Raw genomic sequence first — 16,384 nt, 5'->3', positions numbered from 1 at the left:
AACTGAAGAGAGAAGGCGAATCTTATCTGATCATTACAACAGTCCCATTAATTGCAAATGTTGATCTGAAATCGAAGGAGAACGTCAACATCAAGCTAGCAGGAGGTTCTCGGAGGTGGTGGGAGAGGGGCGGCCGTGTGTCAAAAATAGACAAATCCACGACCGTTGCTGCGCACTTATTGTAAATGGTGATCCCATTATTGACCCACTTTTTCTTCTTCTGGTCTTTTTAATTGTGAATTGCAACCATTCGAGTTAGTCTCTCCACTTATTGTTTTTCATCTGGACTTTTTTTTCCTATACTAAAAAAAACAACTAGTAGGATAAAATTTGTTGATAAAAATTATTTTTGTCTAGTCTAAAATCTGTTTTATTTTAATCCAAAAAATGTAATCACAAAATAAATCAATGAACTTGAAGAATTTCAAGAAAAAGTATCAGTAATACTGGCCCGGTATTTACCTGGTATTGGATCTACACCAACATTTGCAGTATGGCCCACCCCTACTATAGAGATGTGAGAAAATTACCCCCATTTGTAATTATTGCGCCATAAAAAAGACGCACACACACGGGCCTGTACACACTACGCACACAGGAGCTTGGACCGGTGCCATAATCTGTGGCTGACACATTTCTCTGGGTTCTGCGATACTGCAGAACTTCACACCCATTTTTCACAGTTTGCCGAGGCTGAAGCTGTGTGCTCAAACGCGAGCACACCGGCGAGCGTTCTTCCTGTGCGCGATACGCACACTACATGCACATCTCTCACACAACACCTTGATTCGTGTGTGCTCTGACAGCGGCTGTGCTAATTCATTTGCAGGACGTGTCGTTTTCGAGTCATACGTTGTCCGGTATCACCGTGGTGGCGCTGAAATAGTTTGACAGACGTTTGCTCAGGTAAGTGTAACAGAGATTTTCGGGAAAGCAAGTTGAAACTTAAAATAAGTTAATTATTTACTTTTAGTACTCATATACAACTAAGCACTAAGTGGTACTGAAGTACAAGTGTGAATACTGTATATTTGGTGTATATTTGGTACTTTGCATTACTGTATTTTAATGAAATCCAAATGCATTTTTAAAGTACAGGGTGTCCCTAAATGCACATACAATCATGGAAAACATTAATAGACCACCCTTGTTTCTTCAGTTTCTCCTTCATTTTAATGCCTGATACAACTAAAGGTACCTTTGTTTGGACAAATATAACAATGACAACAAAAATAGCTCATAAGAGTTACATTTTTTGGCAGTACAATGCTACAGCTATTCATGTAAGAACTTAAGTGATTTTGGTTATTATCAAAAAAACCATGGAAGTTGGTAGATATCAGTTCTTATTATGAGCTGTATTTGTTATCATTATATTTGTCCAAACAAATGCACCTTTTAGTTGTACAAGGCATTAAAATAGATCAATAAAATGAAGAAGCAAGGGTGGTCTAATCATTTTTTCCATGACTATCTATATAATTGAATTTTTAATTCATGATATAATATAAAGAAATAATATAATACTGTATAATATATGGGGCCGCGAGGTTAATTGGCGACTGTAAATTGTCCATAGGTATGAATGTGAGTGTGAATGGTTGTTTGTCTATATGTGCCCTGTGATTGGCTGGCGACCAGTCCAGGGTGTACCCCGCCTGTCGCCCGAAGTCAGCTGGGATAGGCTCCAGCATGCCCCCGCGACCCTAATGAGGAGAAGCGGTATAGAAAATGGCATTCCTCTGAGGGTACGACCGACATGCTCATTCAACATTCGGAGATAATCGTCACCGGTGATGTTGCGGAAAAAGTCCGATCTTGTCGGGATAATCTAGGTATCGCGGCGTAGAAGAACAAAAAAAATCTCATTTTGCATCACAGTTTATGACTTTTCCTTAAATTTCCTTAAAAAAAACGGGCCTGTGTTCAGTCATGCATGCAATTATGCAACAAATTTGGGTATGGACCAAAGGATGACGTCCATACCAACATATGCAAATAAAGACATTTCATGAAAATATTCAATTGGAACTTTGGTAGCTACTTTTTCGAGAGTTTTTTAAAATACACCCTGTATATATAATATATTTCCATTTATAAATTATTTTTGTACTTTCAGTTTTTATTTGTAATAAAACAACAAGTATTATTTTTTAAAATAATAAAAAAATAAATACAATTTTTTTAAATTTAAATTTAAAAAATAATGTATTTATTAAATAATTACAAATTAAATGAAATAAAAAAAATAATTATGTGTATTATAGGTGTACATGTTTTGTATAATGTATGTATATTATACGTGTATAATACGTGTCCATACTTTTTATATTAACTATGCATAAAGCAATGCCTGCTTTTAATTTACGTATTATTTCTACATCCTGTTTTTTTTTAAGTACTTTAGTCGCATTACCTTTATATATTTTTTATTGTTGTATTAAAGCATTCAAAATAGTTTACTACAGTTAACTACACTCACATTGGTATCGTTCCAAGTGAGGTAAATTGAAGTCCAGTGTATATTTTTTCCAAGGGGTTTTCTTTGTTCTGCTCTGCTTTCGATTCTTCAGAAGATTTATGAGCCATTTCTAGTGAAATGGAGAAGAGCTTCTCAGTTTAGTTGAAGGTAAGTGCTGATTTATTTAAAGTTACAAAAGGGACATCAAGAAAAACGCCGTTTCGAGTTGGTTGCAAAAAAGCATGATGATGTACTGTGTGTTCTCTACATCATTCATCTGACTGTTATGCTCCATTTGATCCATCCTACTCTTCTCTTGGCTGCTCTTTAGTTCGGTAGTTTCAAGGAATCTGCATCTGACGCCACGTATGTTCAACGCCAGGGTGTCACCGCAGAAAGTGCTCCAAAAGCCACAGATAACACAGAGCGCACGAGCGTTGGTCGACATAAGCCGGACCGATTTAAGCGGGTTCCACCGTACATTGCTTAGTTAATCTAGCAAAGAAAATGTCACATGAGAGTCTGTACTTGGCTAATGGACATGAACGGTGTCTTTTTCAGGCAGCTACTTTTAGAGAAAAAGCTTTCAAGCCAGACAAAGCCAGCAGCGAGAGTGCGAGCACTCGAAAGTTTTCGAACCAGCCAGACACGGAGTGAAGTGCTCCAAACAAGCGGATAGAAGCACGTCTCCAAATCAAACCACCCCGTGTCTGCTGGATGTGTTAAAGAGCAGCTGCTCAGCATATGAACTTCAAAAGCATATAAAATATGAAGGACTGACTCTGGTTCTTGTAGCCTCTTGATAAAACTGAATGATGTATTATTTACAGAGATGTCCACAAAGCACATTCATATATATTTGGGATATTTTTTATTCAAAATAATGGGAAGACTTTGTCTCATGCAAGACTACAGATGCTCTTTTTTTAACCTCTGATTTTGGGATCAAAGGAAAAGTTGAGTTGCGCTTTGAGCTGATGTTCTTCAGGTTCCGTGTATGGATAGCAGCGGTGTCCAAAGTGCGGCCCGTGGGCCATTTGCGGCATTTGTTATTGGCCCATGGCATAATTTAACAAGAAAAGTAAAACAAAAACAAAACAACAATGGCAAAAATGGGAAAATCTGCAGTAATTGTACAAGAATAACGTCAAAATATTAAGAGAAAAAAGTTGTCATGTAACAAGAAAAAGTCAAACAAATGTTGTAATATTATGAGTTAAATACCTTCATTTTAGTCGTCAAGTTGAATTATTAAAATTTTTTTTTTTAATTCGTAATTTTACGAAAAACAAACAATGCAATGAGTAAAGTCGTATTTTTTGGAAACTTCGGCTGCAAAAAACATTATAATGTCACGAGATTAAAGTCAAAATATTATCATTAAACAAGAACAAAAATAATTTTTGGAAAATTAGGTTGGTGGAAAATTGATAACATTATGGGAATAAAGTCCAAATATCATGAGAAGAAAATTTACAAAAAGCATTTAAGAAGAGGGAAAGGCTTCTTGAGACGTCATCTGTCATCATTGCAAATGAGGTGAAGTCAGGGCCGAGCCAGAACAATAGATGCTAACGAGCCAGTATCAGAGTTGTTCATACCCAACTCAGGGAGCGACACTTCCCTTTTATCGGAGGTGCTAATAGCAGGAGAGGATTATACCACTACTCCACCCAGGCTTAGTGTAAGGAACCAATAGAAGGAGGGTGTTGGCACACCAATTCCACCCACTCTTACTGTATTTAAGGCCTAGGCTACCAGCACTTACAAGTTTTGCTGACGAAGCTCTTCGGATGAAGAGCGAAACGTCCGACACCTTCTTCACAGAAGTACAGATGACGTCTCAAGAAGCCTTTCCCTCAATGGACAACTCCTGTACGACTGAGAGCCTACACAGACACATTTAAGAAGAGAGTTTCAATATTTGGAACGTAAAAAAAAAAATACAGCAAAAGTCCGAAAAAAAAGACCAAAATTCATACTAATAATAGGATTTTTCACCTTAATCACAAAGCTGAGATGCAGCTTCTAATATATACGGTATAACTTCTTCGTCTTTCATTTTTCAGTATGTGGCCCTCGCTGGAACAAGTTTGGACACCCCTGATGTATAGCATGTGTAAGCCATACCCACTAAAAAAGAAAAAAAGATTTGTACATACTGTATATACAGGTAGGCTGCACCTGTCAATAAGCCGCAGGTGTCCACATCCTAACATGTGATATAAATAAATGCTTTTTTCCCCAAACAGTGCCCAACAGTGAGTGTAATAGGGCTAGTTAAACAGTAGCCTACCAGGAAAGTCAAAAATTAGCTACATCGCTGTATAAGCCGCAGGGTTCAAAGTGTGAGATAAACGTAGCGGCTTATGAATCGGAAATTACGGTAAACTGATGCAAGTGTTGCACAGCGGTTACCACAGGAATGCAAATGCAACCCACGCTGCTCCCTGTATTGGGGGCTGGTTATTACAGTGGTACTGCGTGTCACGGTTGGAAATTCGACAATAATGACAGATAAGTGTGAGCTTTTGGAAGTGTGTTGCGATATCACTACCACGCACATGCCAAAAGTGTTCGTCCAAATGTCAGACTCTGAATGTCTTAATTTGAAGGATTCTTCCATTCTCAAATGATGAAACACTTCACCTACTTGATGCTGGCGATGGTCTGGATGACCCAGGCTGGAGCTGAAGTCTGTCCTGACGCCTGCAAGTGCTCCAAGAAGTCCGGCCAAGACAAAACCGAGGTCAACTGTCATAAGAGAGGCCTTCGCTCCTTTCCTTCCCGACTGCCCTCTGATGCTTGGGTCCTCAAACTGGGTAAACACACTGGGTCTGAGGCGCCTGCGGTACATGTTCTTAACGCTTAGAGAAGAAGAGGGTTCTGTAGCTGAAGCTAATCAAATAATTGAAACTTTTTAAAGGAGACCTATTATACTTACTGTATTTTCGGGCCTTTTTATTGCGTTCTGGACTCCTATAGAGCAGCTAGACACGGTACCCGTACAGAAAGCTTTCTAGATCTTCCAGACTCTGTGCCACTTCCTGCAGTGTTTCCTTGGGTTTCCTGCTTCCCGCCCAAACGGTCTGTGTAATTTACTCCACTCCCGGCCCTCCTCCAGGTACACCTCCCTCGGAGCCCACTCTGCTGTAATTGGTCACACTCCCAAGCGCTCCCGACGACTTCCAAACCCTAATTTCAAATTTTTACAGGAGTTGATAGATTTATCTTTTTAAAATATCCGCTTTTAACATACAACCCTGTATGCACACTCTATAATGCTACACAGACAACCGCTTTTGTCCGATTACTTACACAAATAATAATAATACAGTTAGGACACTGATAAATTGTTACATACAGCTTGCTCTTCTGACTCTTCAACACGACCAAGCAACGTTGGAAAGACGTCGGTGTGAAGTGCCGTTGACAGATGAGCATATTTTTGTCTTGCTGGCCGGGAATCAGCAACTCCAACCACTTCTGCCTGATGCTTGCCTCGTTAGGAAAGCTAAACAAAATTAGCTTTCCTTCACAACCGAACAAACATTTCCTGGGAGTCATCGCTAGCACTGTGAACAGAACGAAGCAGAGCGGGGGGAGGGCCTACATCGTGTATCTGGGCATGCCCATATAAGGAAGTCCGGGGTTGCATTAACATCAGCGGAACTACAGTACGTGTTTAAAAAAAAACCCCTCTGTAAAACACAGCATGCGGAGCCATCCAAAAATTGCTTTCAGGGCTCACTTCCAAATGCGCAAAGGTCATTATCTGACGCGTTGGCATCGTTTAACACGAGAATACAACATTGTAACAACATTTATAGATCAGAAAAGAAGAAAAGCATAATAGGCCCCTTTAAGTGTTGATGGGAAATCGGAGAACATCAACAGCAAGCTAGCAGGAGCTGTGTGTCAGAAACAGACATTGTTATGTTCATATCAGTTAATGGTTCTTAGGGGTTAAGAGTGGTTCGCGAATAAGAACCGTTCGACACATTCTATCTGTTAAGTTACTGTAATGTTCAGCATATGTAAGAATTGTTGTGATAATGCAAAATCACTCATTCCTGGTGTTTAAAAGGCGAGAATGGCATCACAGACCTGCAGGCCAACATTCTGGGAGCGGTTCCAAGGATCGAAAGTGTAATCTTGGAACATAATGCCATCAAGTCCATCCACCGGCAAGCGCTCTCTAGCGCCAAGACGCTAACACTCCTGAACCTTTATGGCAATCACATCAAATATCTTCCACCAAGGGGGTTTAAGGCAAGGACAACTGGAATCACACAGTGATTGTGTCATGATCTTAACAATGTTGTTTCTTCTATGTAGGATCTCTTAAACCTCCGCTTCCTCATGTTGGGGCAGAACCAGATAGGGTCCCTCAAACCCAACATGTTCATCGGCATGAGGAACCTTTCAGAGCTGGATCTTCCCGAAAACGCCCTGACAGTGCTTTCACCCAATGCCTTCAAACCTTTGATTGCGCTCAAAGTCTTAGATCTTTCCCTGAATCGCATCCAGAAGATGTCTCCAAAGGCCTTCACTGGATTACGACAACTCATGTTCCTCAACCTGGACAACAACAGGTAACGGCAGAGATAATGGGACGGGACCACTGGTACAAGCCAAACGCAAATGCCGGAAAGAAGCCTATTTTTGACAGATGGCTCACTCCTCTCCTTATCTTAGATTGTTCACTCATGACTCACACAGTTATTAAACATATTTCAAATATAAATATATATAAGTACGCACCACAGATGAATGATCATGTAAGATGAGGCAGGCTAGCGTGAGAGGCTGGGCCGCTAGCATGCACATAGCAAAAACCGTGGACCCTTGTGAGGACCAACGCAAGGTAACTAGTACAAATTAGGAGTAAAACAGATGCTTGCAAATCCAAACGCCACAGCTCCTGTGTAGGAATGAGCAAGGAGCCGATCAACACGAATGGACGAGTATACCAAATTTGTTCAAAAGTGGTAGCAACATAAAAGGCAAGAAAACAAACTCGCCCACCTCAAACATATCCGCTCGACCCTATTTTCCCGTTTGGGAAAAAACTATAAATATTGGTGTTAGGGGGCAGCACGGTGGCCGAGTGGTTAGCAGGATGGCCACACAATCAGGAGATCGGGAAGACCTGGGTTTGAATCTCTGCTTGGGCATCTCTGTGTGGAGTTTGCATGTTCTCCCCGTGTGTACGTGGGTTTTCTCCGGGTACTCCGGTTTCCTCACACATTCCAAAAACGTGTTAGGTTAATTGGCGACTCTAAATTGACCATAGGTATGAATGTGAGTGTGAATGGTTGTTTGTCTATATGTGCGATCGGCTGGCAACCAGTCCAGGATGTCCCCGCCTCTCACCCGCAACCCTAATGAGGATTAGCGGCATAGAAAATAGATGGATGGATTAGTGTTAGATCACTAACAGCTTTAGACAGATTTGTGAACAATAAGCTGCATCGGTGTATAACCTGAGGGCCCAGAAGGAGGCTGACGTCATTGCAGCACCCCAATGAATACGTTGCTCAGATGCAATGCCTTATGGGAAAACTTTAAAATGTTGTTTTTTTCAATTTTGAACTCATATTGGGGCATGTTTGTACATTTGTCAGGTACACCTTTTGAGTGTTAAGTTGCTGTGTGATGAATTTAGCATTGTTAGTAAAGTGTTCTTTGAAAGACGACACCGTGAGTTACACTGTGATGTTGTTATACTGGTAAATATAATGACCTCCTGCTATTTCCAATGAGTTAAACAAGCTAGTTGTGAGTGCACTGATAACTCGTGATTGGCTCCAAAGAAAGAGCTACTGCACAGTATTTAAACAATTAGAATTTAGCCATAAATTAGCCGCACCGCTGTAGCCTCTGGTTTCAAAGTTTAAGAAAAAAATATTGGCTTATACACCGGAATTTACGGTACATCCTTGCGTCCTTGAGTTCAGCTCATGAAAGATGGGAGCAAAAGTGTTGCGTTTATATTTTTGTTGAGTGTATATTCTGATTGTTTCCCTGCTTCCAGTCTGAAAACTCTTCCTGCTGGAGCTTTCAAGCCACTGAGCTCTCTGCAGATGCTGGTTCTTGACAACAACCTTCTGTCGACCCTGAGCACGTTGATGCTGGGTGGCCTGGGTGTGCTGCAGGTAACACTGTCCTTCCACTTCGGTGAAAAAGCCTATTATTAGTACGAATGTCAGGCTTTGCTCTTTTTTTCCCCATTTTTGCGTTTTTTCTTCTTCAATAATCTTCGTAAATTTTCTTCTCGCAATATTATGACTTTCTTCCCATATTATAACTTTTTCCCCAAAGGAATTTTCCAAAAATGACAACTTTATTTTGTTTTGTTTGTTTCTCATAATATTGCAACTTTTAAAAAGTTGTTTAATTTCTCAACTTCATGCTACTAAAATGTTATTATTTTTCTTCACAATGTCACAAGTTATTTTCGTAAAATTGTGACCTTTTTTCTCGTAATATTTTGACTTCATTCGCTAAAAATTCTAGCTGATTTTTTTCCAATTCTGCTGTTTTTTAAAATTTTTCCAACTATTTCAACTTTCTTCTTGTACATTTTATTTGCATAATATTATGACTTTATTCTCATAATACATTGATTGATTTTATTCTAGTAAAATTATAATTTTTTCCACAAACTAAGTTTCCAAACATTACAACTTTATTTGTTGTTTTGTTTATTTATCATAATATTACGACTTTAAAAAAATAAGGAAGTTTTTTTGTTTTACTTTTAATATTTTGACTTTATTTTTGTAAAATTACTGCTCATGGTTCAATATTTACTGTTGTTTTTGTTTGGGTTGGTGGGGTTCTAGATAAATTATATTTTCAGAATGTGCTACGGGCCAATAATAAAACAGCCGTTGGCTACAAATGGCCCCTTTTGGCCGCTTTTGGACACCCCTGGTATAACGTGTAAATTTCTAAATCAGGAACTCTACTTGAGGAACAACGATCTGGAGCAGCTGCCACCTGATGCGTTCAAGGACATGCCCAAGCTCTCTCAACTGGCTCTCAGCGGAAACCGCCTAAAGGCAGTGGACGGAAACACGTTGGCCCGAATTCCTTGTAAGGCTGCGAGTGTCACCCGATGGTGAAAATCGGCTGATGTTCTCTCTCTTTTGTGCGCTTCCTAGCCCTGATGAAGTTGCACCTCCACGACAATCCATGGCAGTGTGACTGCAATATCATCCAGCTGGTGCAGTGGATGAGACAAACCAACGTAACCCTGTCACCTCGGGAGGCCCTGAAGTGTGAGAGTCCTCCTGAGGTCCGGAAGAAGACCTTAAGCAGCCTCCAAGAATCCAAGCTGCTTTGCCTTGCCTGACTTCAGAAACCCAACAAACCCTGATTGTTTTTTTTACTACTTCACTGGAAAGATACTGGCATGTTTTGCTCAACATAGTACTACTGTATGTCGCCTTGGTATTTTTAGCACGGAGGAAAATAAGTAAAAAATACCGTCTCCCATTCAGCTAAGTCTGAGATTATTCTCCTAATCGTATATTGCTTGTCATCCAAACGCTGCGCAGGTTTGGAAAGTGAAAGATTACTTGCAGAGGGATTACATTAATCCAATTTCAAGTCCAGCAGTTTCTTTTTATAATCTTTTTAAGTTAGACTAGACTCAGATGCTGCATTAAGACAATACAACCGTGGTAGCCACGATACAGTTGATAATGCGACCACGTATCAAGTACTCATAGATTTGGGACAGCACTCTGCTGTCAATTTGCGCCCTAAGTAGTAGTAGTACAGTGAATACTTATCGAGGACAGAAGTATTCCATTTGAGGGCTTCTTGTGTTGATGTCTGTCAATATTCTCATTCTCAGTCGATTGATGTCAGCTTGGGCCTCATCTATGAAGCTTCCGTACGCACAAAACAGGGTCGAAAAGTTGCGTACCCCAATTCCCCACGCAAAGTACGGTATGTCACCTATACAAACACAACCTGGTGTGAGAATGTGCGCACCGGTACGTGGCGTACACACTTTTTGGAGATATGGCAAAAAGGCGATGCACATTTGAAGCGGTAGAAAGAAACATGCAATGGAAGCCAGTATAGATTTATCCATCGTTGCATGTAAACATCACGCCGTTATGGACTTATTATTGTGGAAAGTATTCATTTACATGACACTGATTGATATTATTTGTCATTTTATCATAAACACCATTACGCACGAGTGGTTGTCAAATCATTCTAAGGCTTAAGTTTACAAGACACAGCGCTAATATGTCCTTAGTGCTACGTTTCCTGCTTTTTTTTGGACAGTTTATCAAAAAATGAGACCGTTTTTCATTGCATATGCCAAGTATGTCAGCAATAGCAACGTTTATTTACCACGGCCTTTATTTTTGTGGATAGTGTCAAGGCCGTGTGCGTAAACGTACTCTTTCCTTTGCTACAAATGATGGGCTTTTCTTTTGTAGTGCTTTGAAATAACACACATTAGTCCCTCATAAAATAATCATGCTATACATAATATTTTCATGGTGTTAATGTCAACATTAAGTTAAACATTTGTCAAATATGCATCTGGAATCACAGTAATTCATTTTCGATAACTCCGTCCACGTTTTAAGTCTGTAAATGAAACCGATTTTGCTTGTATTCATTTCATATATGGTATCAATTGGGCAAAATGTAAAAACGTGCTCACTAAAAATGGAAATATGTGGCTTTTTAAAAAAAAAAGTTATGCCTCACAGCGATGAGAGTGGATGTGCTGTCACTCTATCTTTGTTTTATTTGTTATGCCACTGTTGCGTCTTTCAAAGGAGACTTTTTGCAGTACTTCCACGCACATCTTTATAGATGAGGCCTTCGGACTGTTCAGGTTGTCTTAGAAGATGTTTCACCTCCTATCCCAGAAGGCTTCATCAGTGCATGCTCAGTGACTAAATAGAACAGCCCGAGTCTCTCCAGTTGTCAAAACAGAGACAGGCTAACTCTTCAGGTAAAGATTCAGCGGTCTACCTGCACCAAAAAGAGAAATAGCACGCTTTTGACAGATGGTTTGGAAATCTACGTCAAGGTTCAGCAACCATCTGAAGGGGGAGGTCTACGACACCACCTGTCCCCCATATACAATGCTGTCCTTTCATCCTATCCTAAAAGATTCAATCATTTTGCCTCTAACAAATAAGACAAAGCTACCTTCGCATGTCCATGACCATCGTTACATCTGAATGGAATGCTAAACTCGGGTGATACTACCACAAAAGACCGTTGTATCTTAATGACTTGTCATTTGACAGAAAAAACGTTCTTGTCAGGACCTCCATCCAACCATCAGCAGCAGTCTAAGCAGGGAGGCCCAGATTTTCCTCTCCCCGGCCACTTTGTCCAGCTAGTCCCGGCGGATCCCGAGGCGTTCCCAGGCTGGTTGGGAAACATAGTCTCTCCAACGTGTCCAGGGTCTTCCCCGAGGCCTTCTACCGGTCGGACTTGCCCTGACACCTCCCCAGGGAGGCGTCCGGGAGGCATCCTGACCAGATGCCTAAGCCACCTCATCTGGGTCCTCTCAATGCGAAGGAGTTGCGGTTCTACGCCGAGTCTCTCCCGAATGACAGTGCTTCTCACCTTATCTCTAAGGGAGAGCCCAGCCACCCTACGGAGAAAACCCATTTCGGCCGCTTGTACCCGCAATCTTGTCCTTTCGGTCACTACCCAAAGTTCATGACCATAGGTGAGGGTAGGAACGTAGATCGACCGGTATATTGAGAGCTTTCCCTTTCGGCTTCGCTCTCTCTTCACCACAACAGGCCAATGTAGAGTCCGCAGGACAGGGCCTTTCGAGGATAAATACTCTCCTGTCAGTGCACTTAAATAAATACACTGCGCACTTAGTTCCTGAGTGTGCAAATTGTGACCGTGTCGTCGCGCACTTACCGGGAATAACAATTGTGATATTTACCCACTTCTTCCTTTTTAATGGCGAATTCAAGCATTATTGCCAACAATAAAATATCTGTCAGACCCCCCCCCCCCCCCCCCCATTTTTATATTTTACAATAATGAAAAATGTTTTTGTTACTTTTCTTAATAAAGCACATATAACTTGAATTGCTGTTCGCTACTTTCTACCACGATGGATTGCTTTATGAAGGTGAATTAGTTTCGTTATTACTAAAGCTGTTTGCAGACAACGAATTTATGTAACTGAATTGTTTGTGTTTTTTACATGGTTTAATGCCGAAAATTTCACTGAAAACATTTTTTAAGCAAAAACAAATGTGTTTTGAAAGTTGGTTTATTCAAATACAGAGTTAAAAAATTCTGTTTGCTGAAATACGGTGTTTTAAAAGTCGGTATGTAAAAAAAATTAAGTGAAATAGAAGCAGTGCAAATCAATTCAGTGTTCAAAATTCACACGCTATCACGTTTTTTTCAAAAATACATGATATAGTAAATCATGCTGTTTTGTAGTTGAATACAGCCTATTACTACCCTCCAAAAATGTATATTTAATCAAACTGTACATATTTTTTGGCCTAAATGAAGCATTTTCAAGCATAAAAATGGCTACGTGAAGTAAAATACAAACATAAGGCATTCAGAAGAAGCATTGAAAGATGCTGTGATGATATGTAGTATTCTAAACTGGTCACTAGGTGTCAGTAATGTTACTGTAACACACAAGCACCATATTTGATCATCGGAACAACAGGCTTTTATTGCAGGTTTGAATGATCTCATGCCTGCTGCATGCCTAACCCACGGCAAGGTAAAACTGAACTCTGAATGCCACACTTCACTTCCTGTCCCCTCGCACCGAAACACATTTACAATAAAACACACAAGCACGAGTCTTGTTTATGTCTTAAATGGCTTATTTTCTCTTATTATGTCTACCATTGTCATGTTCTGTGTTGTCACTGTCTGCGATGTCTTTTCTTTCCCTGTATACACCTGCGGCTAATCACTCACCCCGCCTTCTTAAGCACGGCAGCAGGACTCACTCGCTGCCAGATTGTCCCTCATGTCGCTCACGCCCTCCGCTCAGCTCGGCTTCGTGTTTGCGCTTTCCCTGTACCTGCTCTCTGGCTTTTATCTACACTGTGTTGTTAGCACCTGTTCCCGCTTGACTTATTCATCGGTGTTCAGATTTTTTGCTACGGCTAATTATTTCCTGTGTGGCTTTTCCGGCAGCGTTTTTTGTTCTTCTGCCTTGTGCCTGTTTTTTTTCCACTAGCCTTTTTCTAGGAGTGGTTTTGTGTTCTGTATTTTTTGAGTGGCTTTGACTTATTTCTGTTTGGACGCTAGTATAACTTATTGTATTTGCTTGTACCTTACCTCGTCTGTAGGACACTCCTTGTTAAGAAATATTTGTTGTTATACGGATTGTGTCTCTCTGCATTTTGGGATCCAGAACCTGACAACCATTGTGGGTAATAGGACAGTATAGGTGACTATAGGTGTGTTATTTCATGTCTAGAGGGCTCTAATAATGTTAAAAACCGTATTTAGATAGGTACATAGATACTTTATTCATCTCCAAGAGAAATTAGAAGGTCGTAAACAAGTTTTCTATGCTGTAACTACGAAAATATTGTATTTATAAATAAGGAATCCTACTTTGCAGAAATTCACTTATCACGGTCGGGTCTGGAACCAATTAACTGCGATAAACGAGGGATTACTGTATACATTTCTGGGAAATTAAGACCAAACCAACCAATTGTGTCTCAGAGCTAGCCAATCCGGGATAAAGTGCATGTGACGCGGGTTTTACAAAAACCGAAAGTGTACGTGTGAGTTTTGAAACATTGAAATTGTTTGCACAATTTTTTTTTTAAACTGAATTTTTATTTACTAATTTTTTATGAACAAAACGTTTATAAACAGAATTTTAAAACACTGCATTTCAACAAACTGAATTCTTATTTACTACATTTTTGTAATTTGAATTTTAAAACACCATATTTTAACGTACACATTTTTTATGAACCACATTTTTATAAACTGAATTTTTATGAACTACATTTTTATAAATTGGATTTCCAAAACACCGTATTTCAACAAGCACAATTTTGAAACACACTCTTTTGGCTTATACTGTACATTTTTATTCAATGACATTTTCAGAATAGTTTGATGTAAAATTCAGTTCACATAATTGAAATGCAAAAATATAAATCCAGAGTCGAATGAAATCTTTGGTAATAAAGAAGCAAATGTGCCCTCATAGTTGCTCCTCAGCCGTTACGTAGCCAAGGTGTAGACTCTTGAGGGTGCTCATCACTTCATCACTGTGCATTTACCATTTTGGGCGTTTTGAGCGCACTGCGTCTTGTGGTACTTCTCCCTGTGAACGCACGTATGCACTCAAAAGATTGAGGTGCAAGTACTGAAGTGTGCGAATTGAGACACAGCCTCAGTTTTAGACTATCCTGTATCTGCATTTGTTTGGATTTTAGTTTTTGTAACATTTTTGCCACATTCCAGTGTCTTTTCACGCTAAAAGAACCCCATTCAAGAATAAAAAATCCCACATACAGTCGTAAAGAGCAGCCTGCCTAACGGTGCAGGGTGGGAGTGTTACATCACACTTCACACTCTGACTTTCTGTTGCTATACTGGAACATTCCTGTGACAGTCGCACACTACACACACTGCATTATGGCGCATCCGCAGGGGGAACGAGAGAGCAGAAAGAGGCAGTGATGGACAATTCATTTGTGGGAGGAAACAGAAGAAGATTCAAGTGTGGAAAGGTGGAAAGGTTTAGGCTGGAGATACAGTATGTGAGCGGGGTATCCGGTTTTTGATACATTCAAGGCACGCAGAATATTGTGTTCTGTTGGCTACGTAAACATGGAACCTTTAATCAATTAGCAATCAGCAGCAGAACAACTTTCAGGAAAATATCAGTTCCCGACTAGAACAGGGAGAAACCCAGCTTTTTGTGAAAAGACACATTTCAAGCATAACTTTCACTTTGACACAAATATTTTTTGCTTTTGTGACAGCTGAAATATCTAAACAACTATACCAACAGAAACGTCACAAAAACGTCACAGTTGTTTTATATCAAAATGACAATTTATTTACAAATATAACATTCACATTTGAAACTGAACTATGTGTGCGCACGTGTGCATGCGTTAAAATTCCTCTACAATGCGTAACCTTCTGCACTCCACCTCCACGCTCTCCCACTTCCTCCCTCCTGTCATGTGTGATTTGTCCGTCAACGTGATCCCTGCCGAGCTCTTATCAAATGCACTTCTGCCACCGTGTGACCGTTTATGTGGCTTAAAATTGCTCGGAAGTGTGCGCTGTGGTCGTCACTGAGGTCAGGGGAACCAGGGTAGAGAGCAGGTGGAGCCACCTGGTGTGGCCCAGCAAGGTGCACTGTGGTCGGACACTCTCTACGAGCAGCCCCGGTGTGCTGCCGTGTTGTCATGCAAGAATACCTGAAGCAAGTGACGTTTGCTCAACATTACTGAGGATAAAACTACATCTACTGGTCACATTTCGTGAACCTCCCGACACCTGTCCCCCCACACGTTCTCCATGATGGGCATGATGAGATGTCGCAAGACCAGAAAGTGATCACATCTTCGCCGCAGGTTTCAAAGCTTGAGTTTATACACCGGAAATTACGGTATGTACCTCCAACTCACAAACACATCTCTAGTCCACCTGGTAACAACACTTCCGCACTGTCACTAGACGAGAGCGAGGTGCATTCAGGGGCACTCTGAACATCACAACAAAGACTTTATGATGCGTGTATTGGTGGTCTAAATAAACACAAAGACCAAGAAAAACAATATGGAACTCTTACAGCGAAAGTACAGTTTGCTGCATTTAAGTATGCTTGGAAATCCCAGAAAGTATCTACACTCATAACAGTGAATTCAATTTAAAAAAGTGATG

The 16,384-nt window shown here is 40.4% G+C and overlaps 2 protein-coding genes across 2 annotated transcripts; both read left to right on the top strand.

Annotated features, from left to right (window-relative positions):
- The first annotated feature begins 882 nt into the window (after positions 1-882).
- On the top strand, positions 883-6,836 carry LOC129172713 (immunoglobulin superfamily containing leucine-rich repeat protein-like). Its single transcript, XM_054762723.1, has 3 exons — positions 883-906; positions 5,077-5,283; positions 6,549-6,836. The coding sequence occupies exons 2-3, from the start codon at positions 5,094-5,096 to the stop codon at positions 6,758-6,760; spliced, it is 402 nt and encodes a 133-aa protein (XP_054618698.1). The 5' UTR covers positions 883-906; positions 5,077-5,093; the 3' UTR covers positions 6,761-6,836.
- Positions 6,837-6,862: 26 nt separating this feature from the next.
- On the top strand, positions 6,863-9,864 carry LOC129172649 (leucine-rich repeat-containing protein 15-like). Its single transcript, XM_054762606.1, has 4 exons — positions 6,863-7,056; positions 8,499-8,619; positions 9,427-9,562; positions 9,631-9,864. The coding sequence occupies exons 1-4, from the start codon at positions 6,863-6,865 to the stop codon at positions 9,819-9,821; spliced, it is 642 nt and encodes a 213-aa protein (XP_054618581.1). The 3' UTR covers positions 9,822-9,864.
- Positions 9,865-16,384: the final 6,520 nt, after the last annotated feature.

This window comes from Dunckerocampus dactyliophorus, chromosome 19, assembly GCF_027744805.1.
Source record: "Dunckerocampus dactyliophorus isolate RoL2022-P2 chromosome 19, RoL_Ddac_1.1, whole genome shotgun sequence".
Taxonomy (NCBI): Eukaryota; Metazoa; Chordata; class Actinopteri; order Syngnathiformes; family Syngnathidae; genus Dunckerocampus; species Dunckerocampus dactyliophorus.
This window is presented reverse-complemented; position numbering and strand designations above follow the sequence as displayed.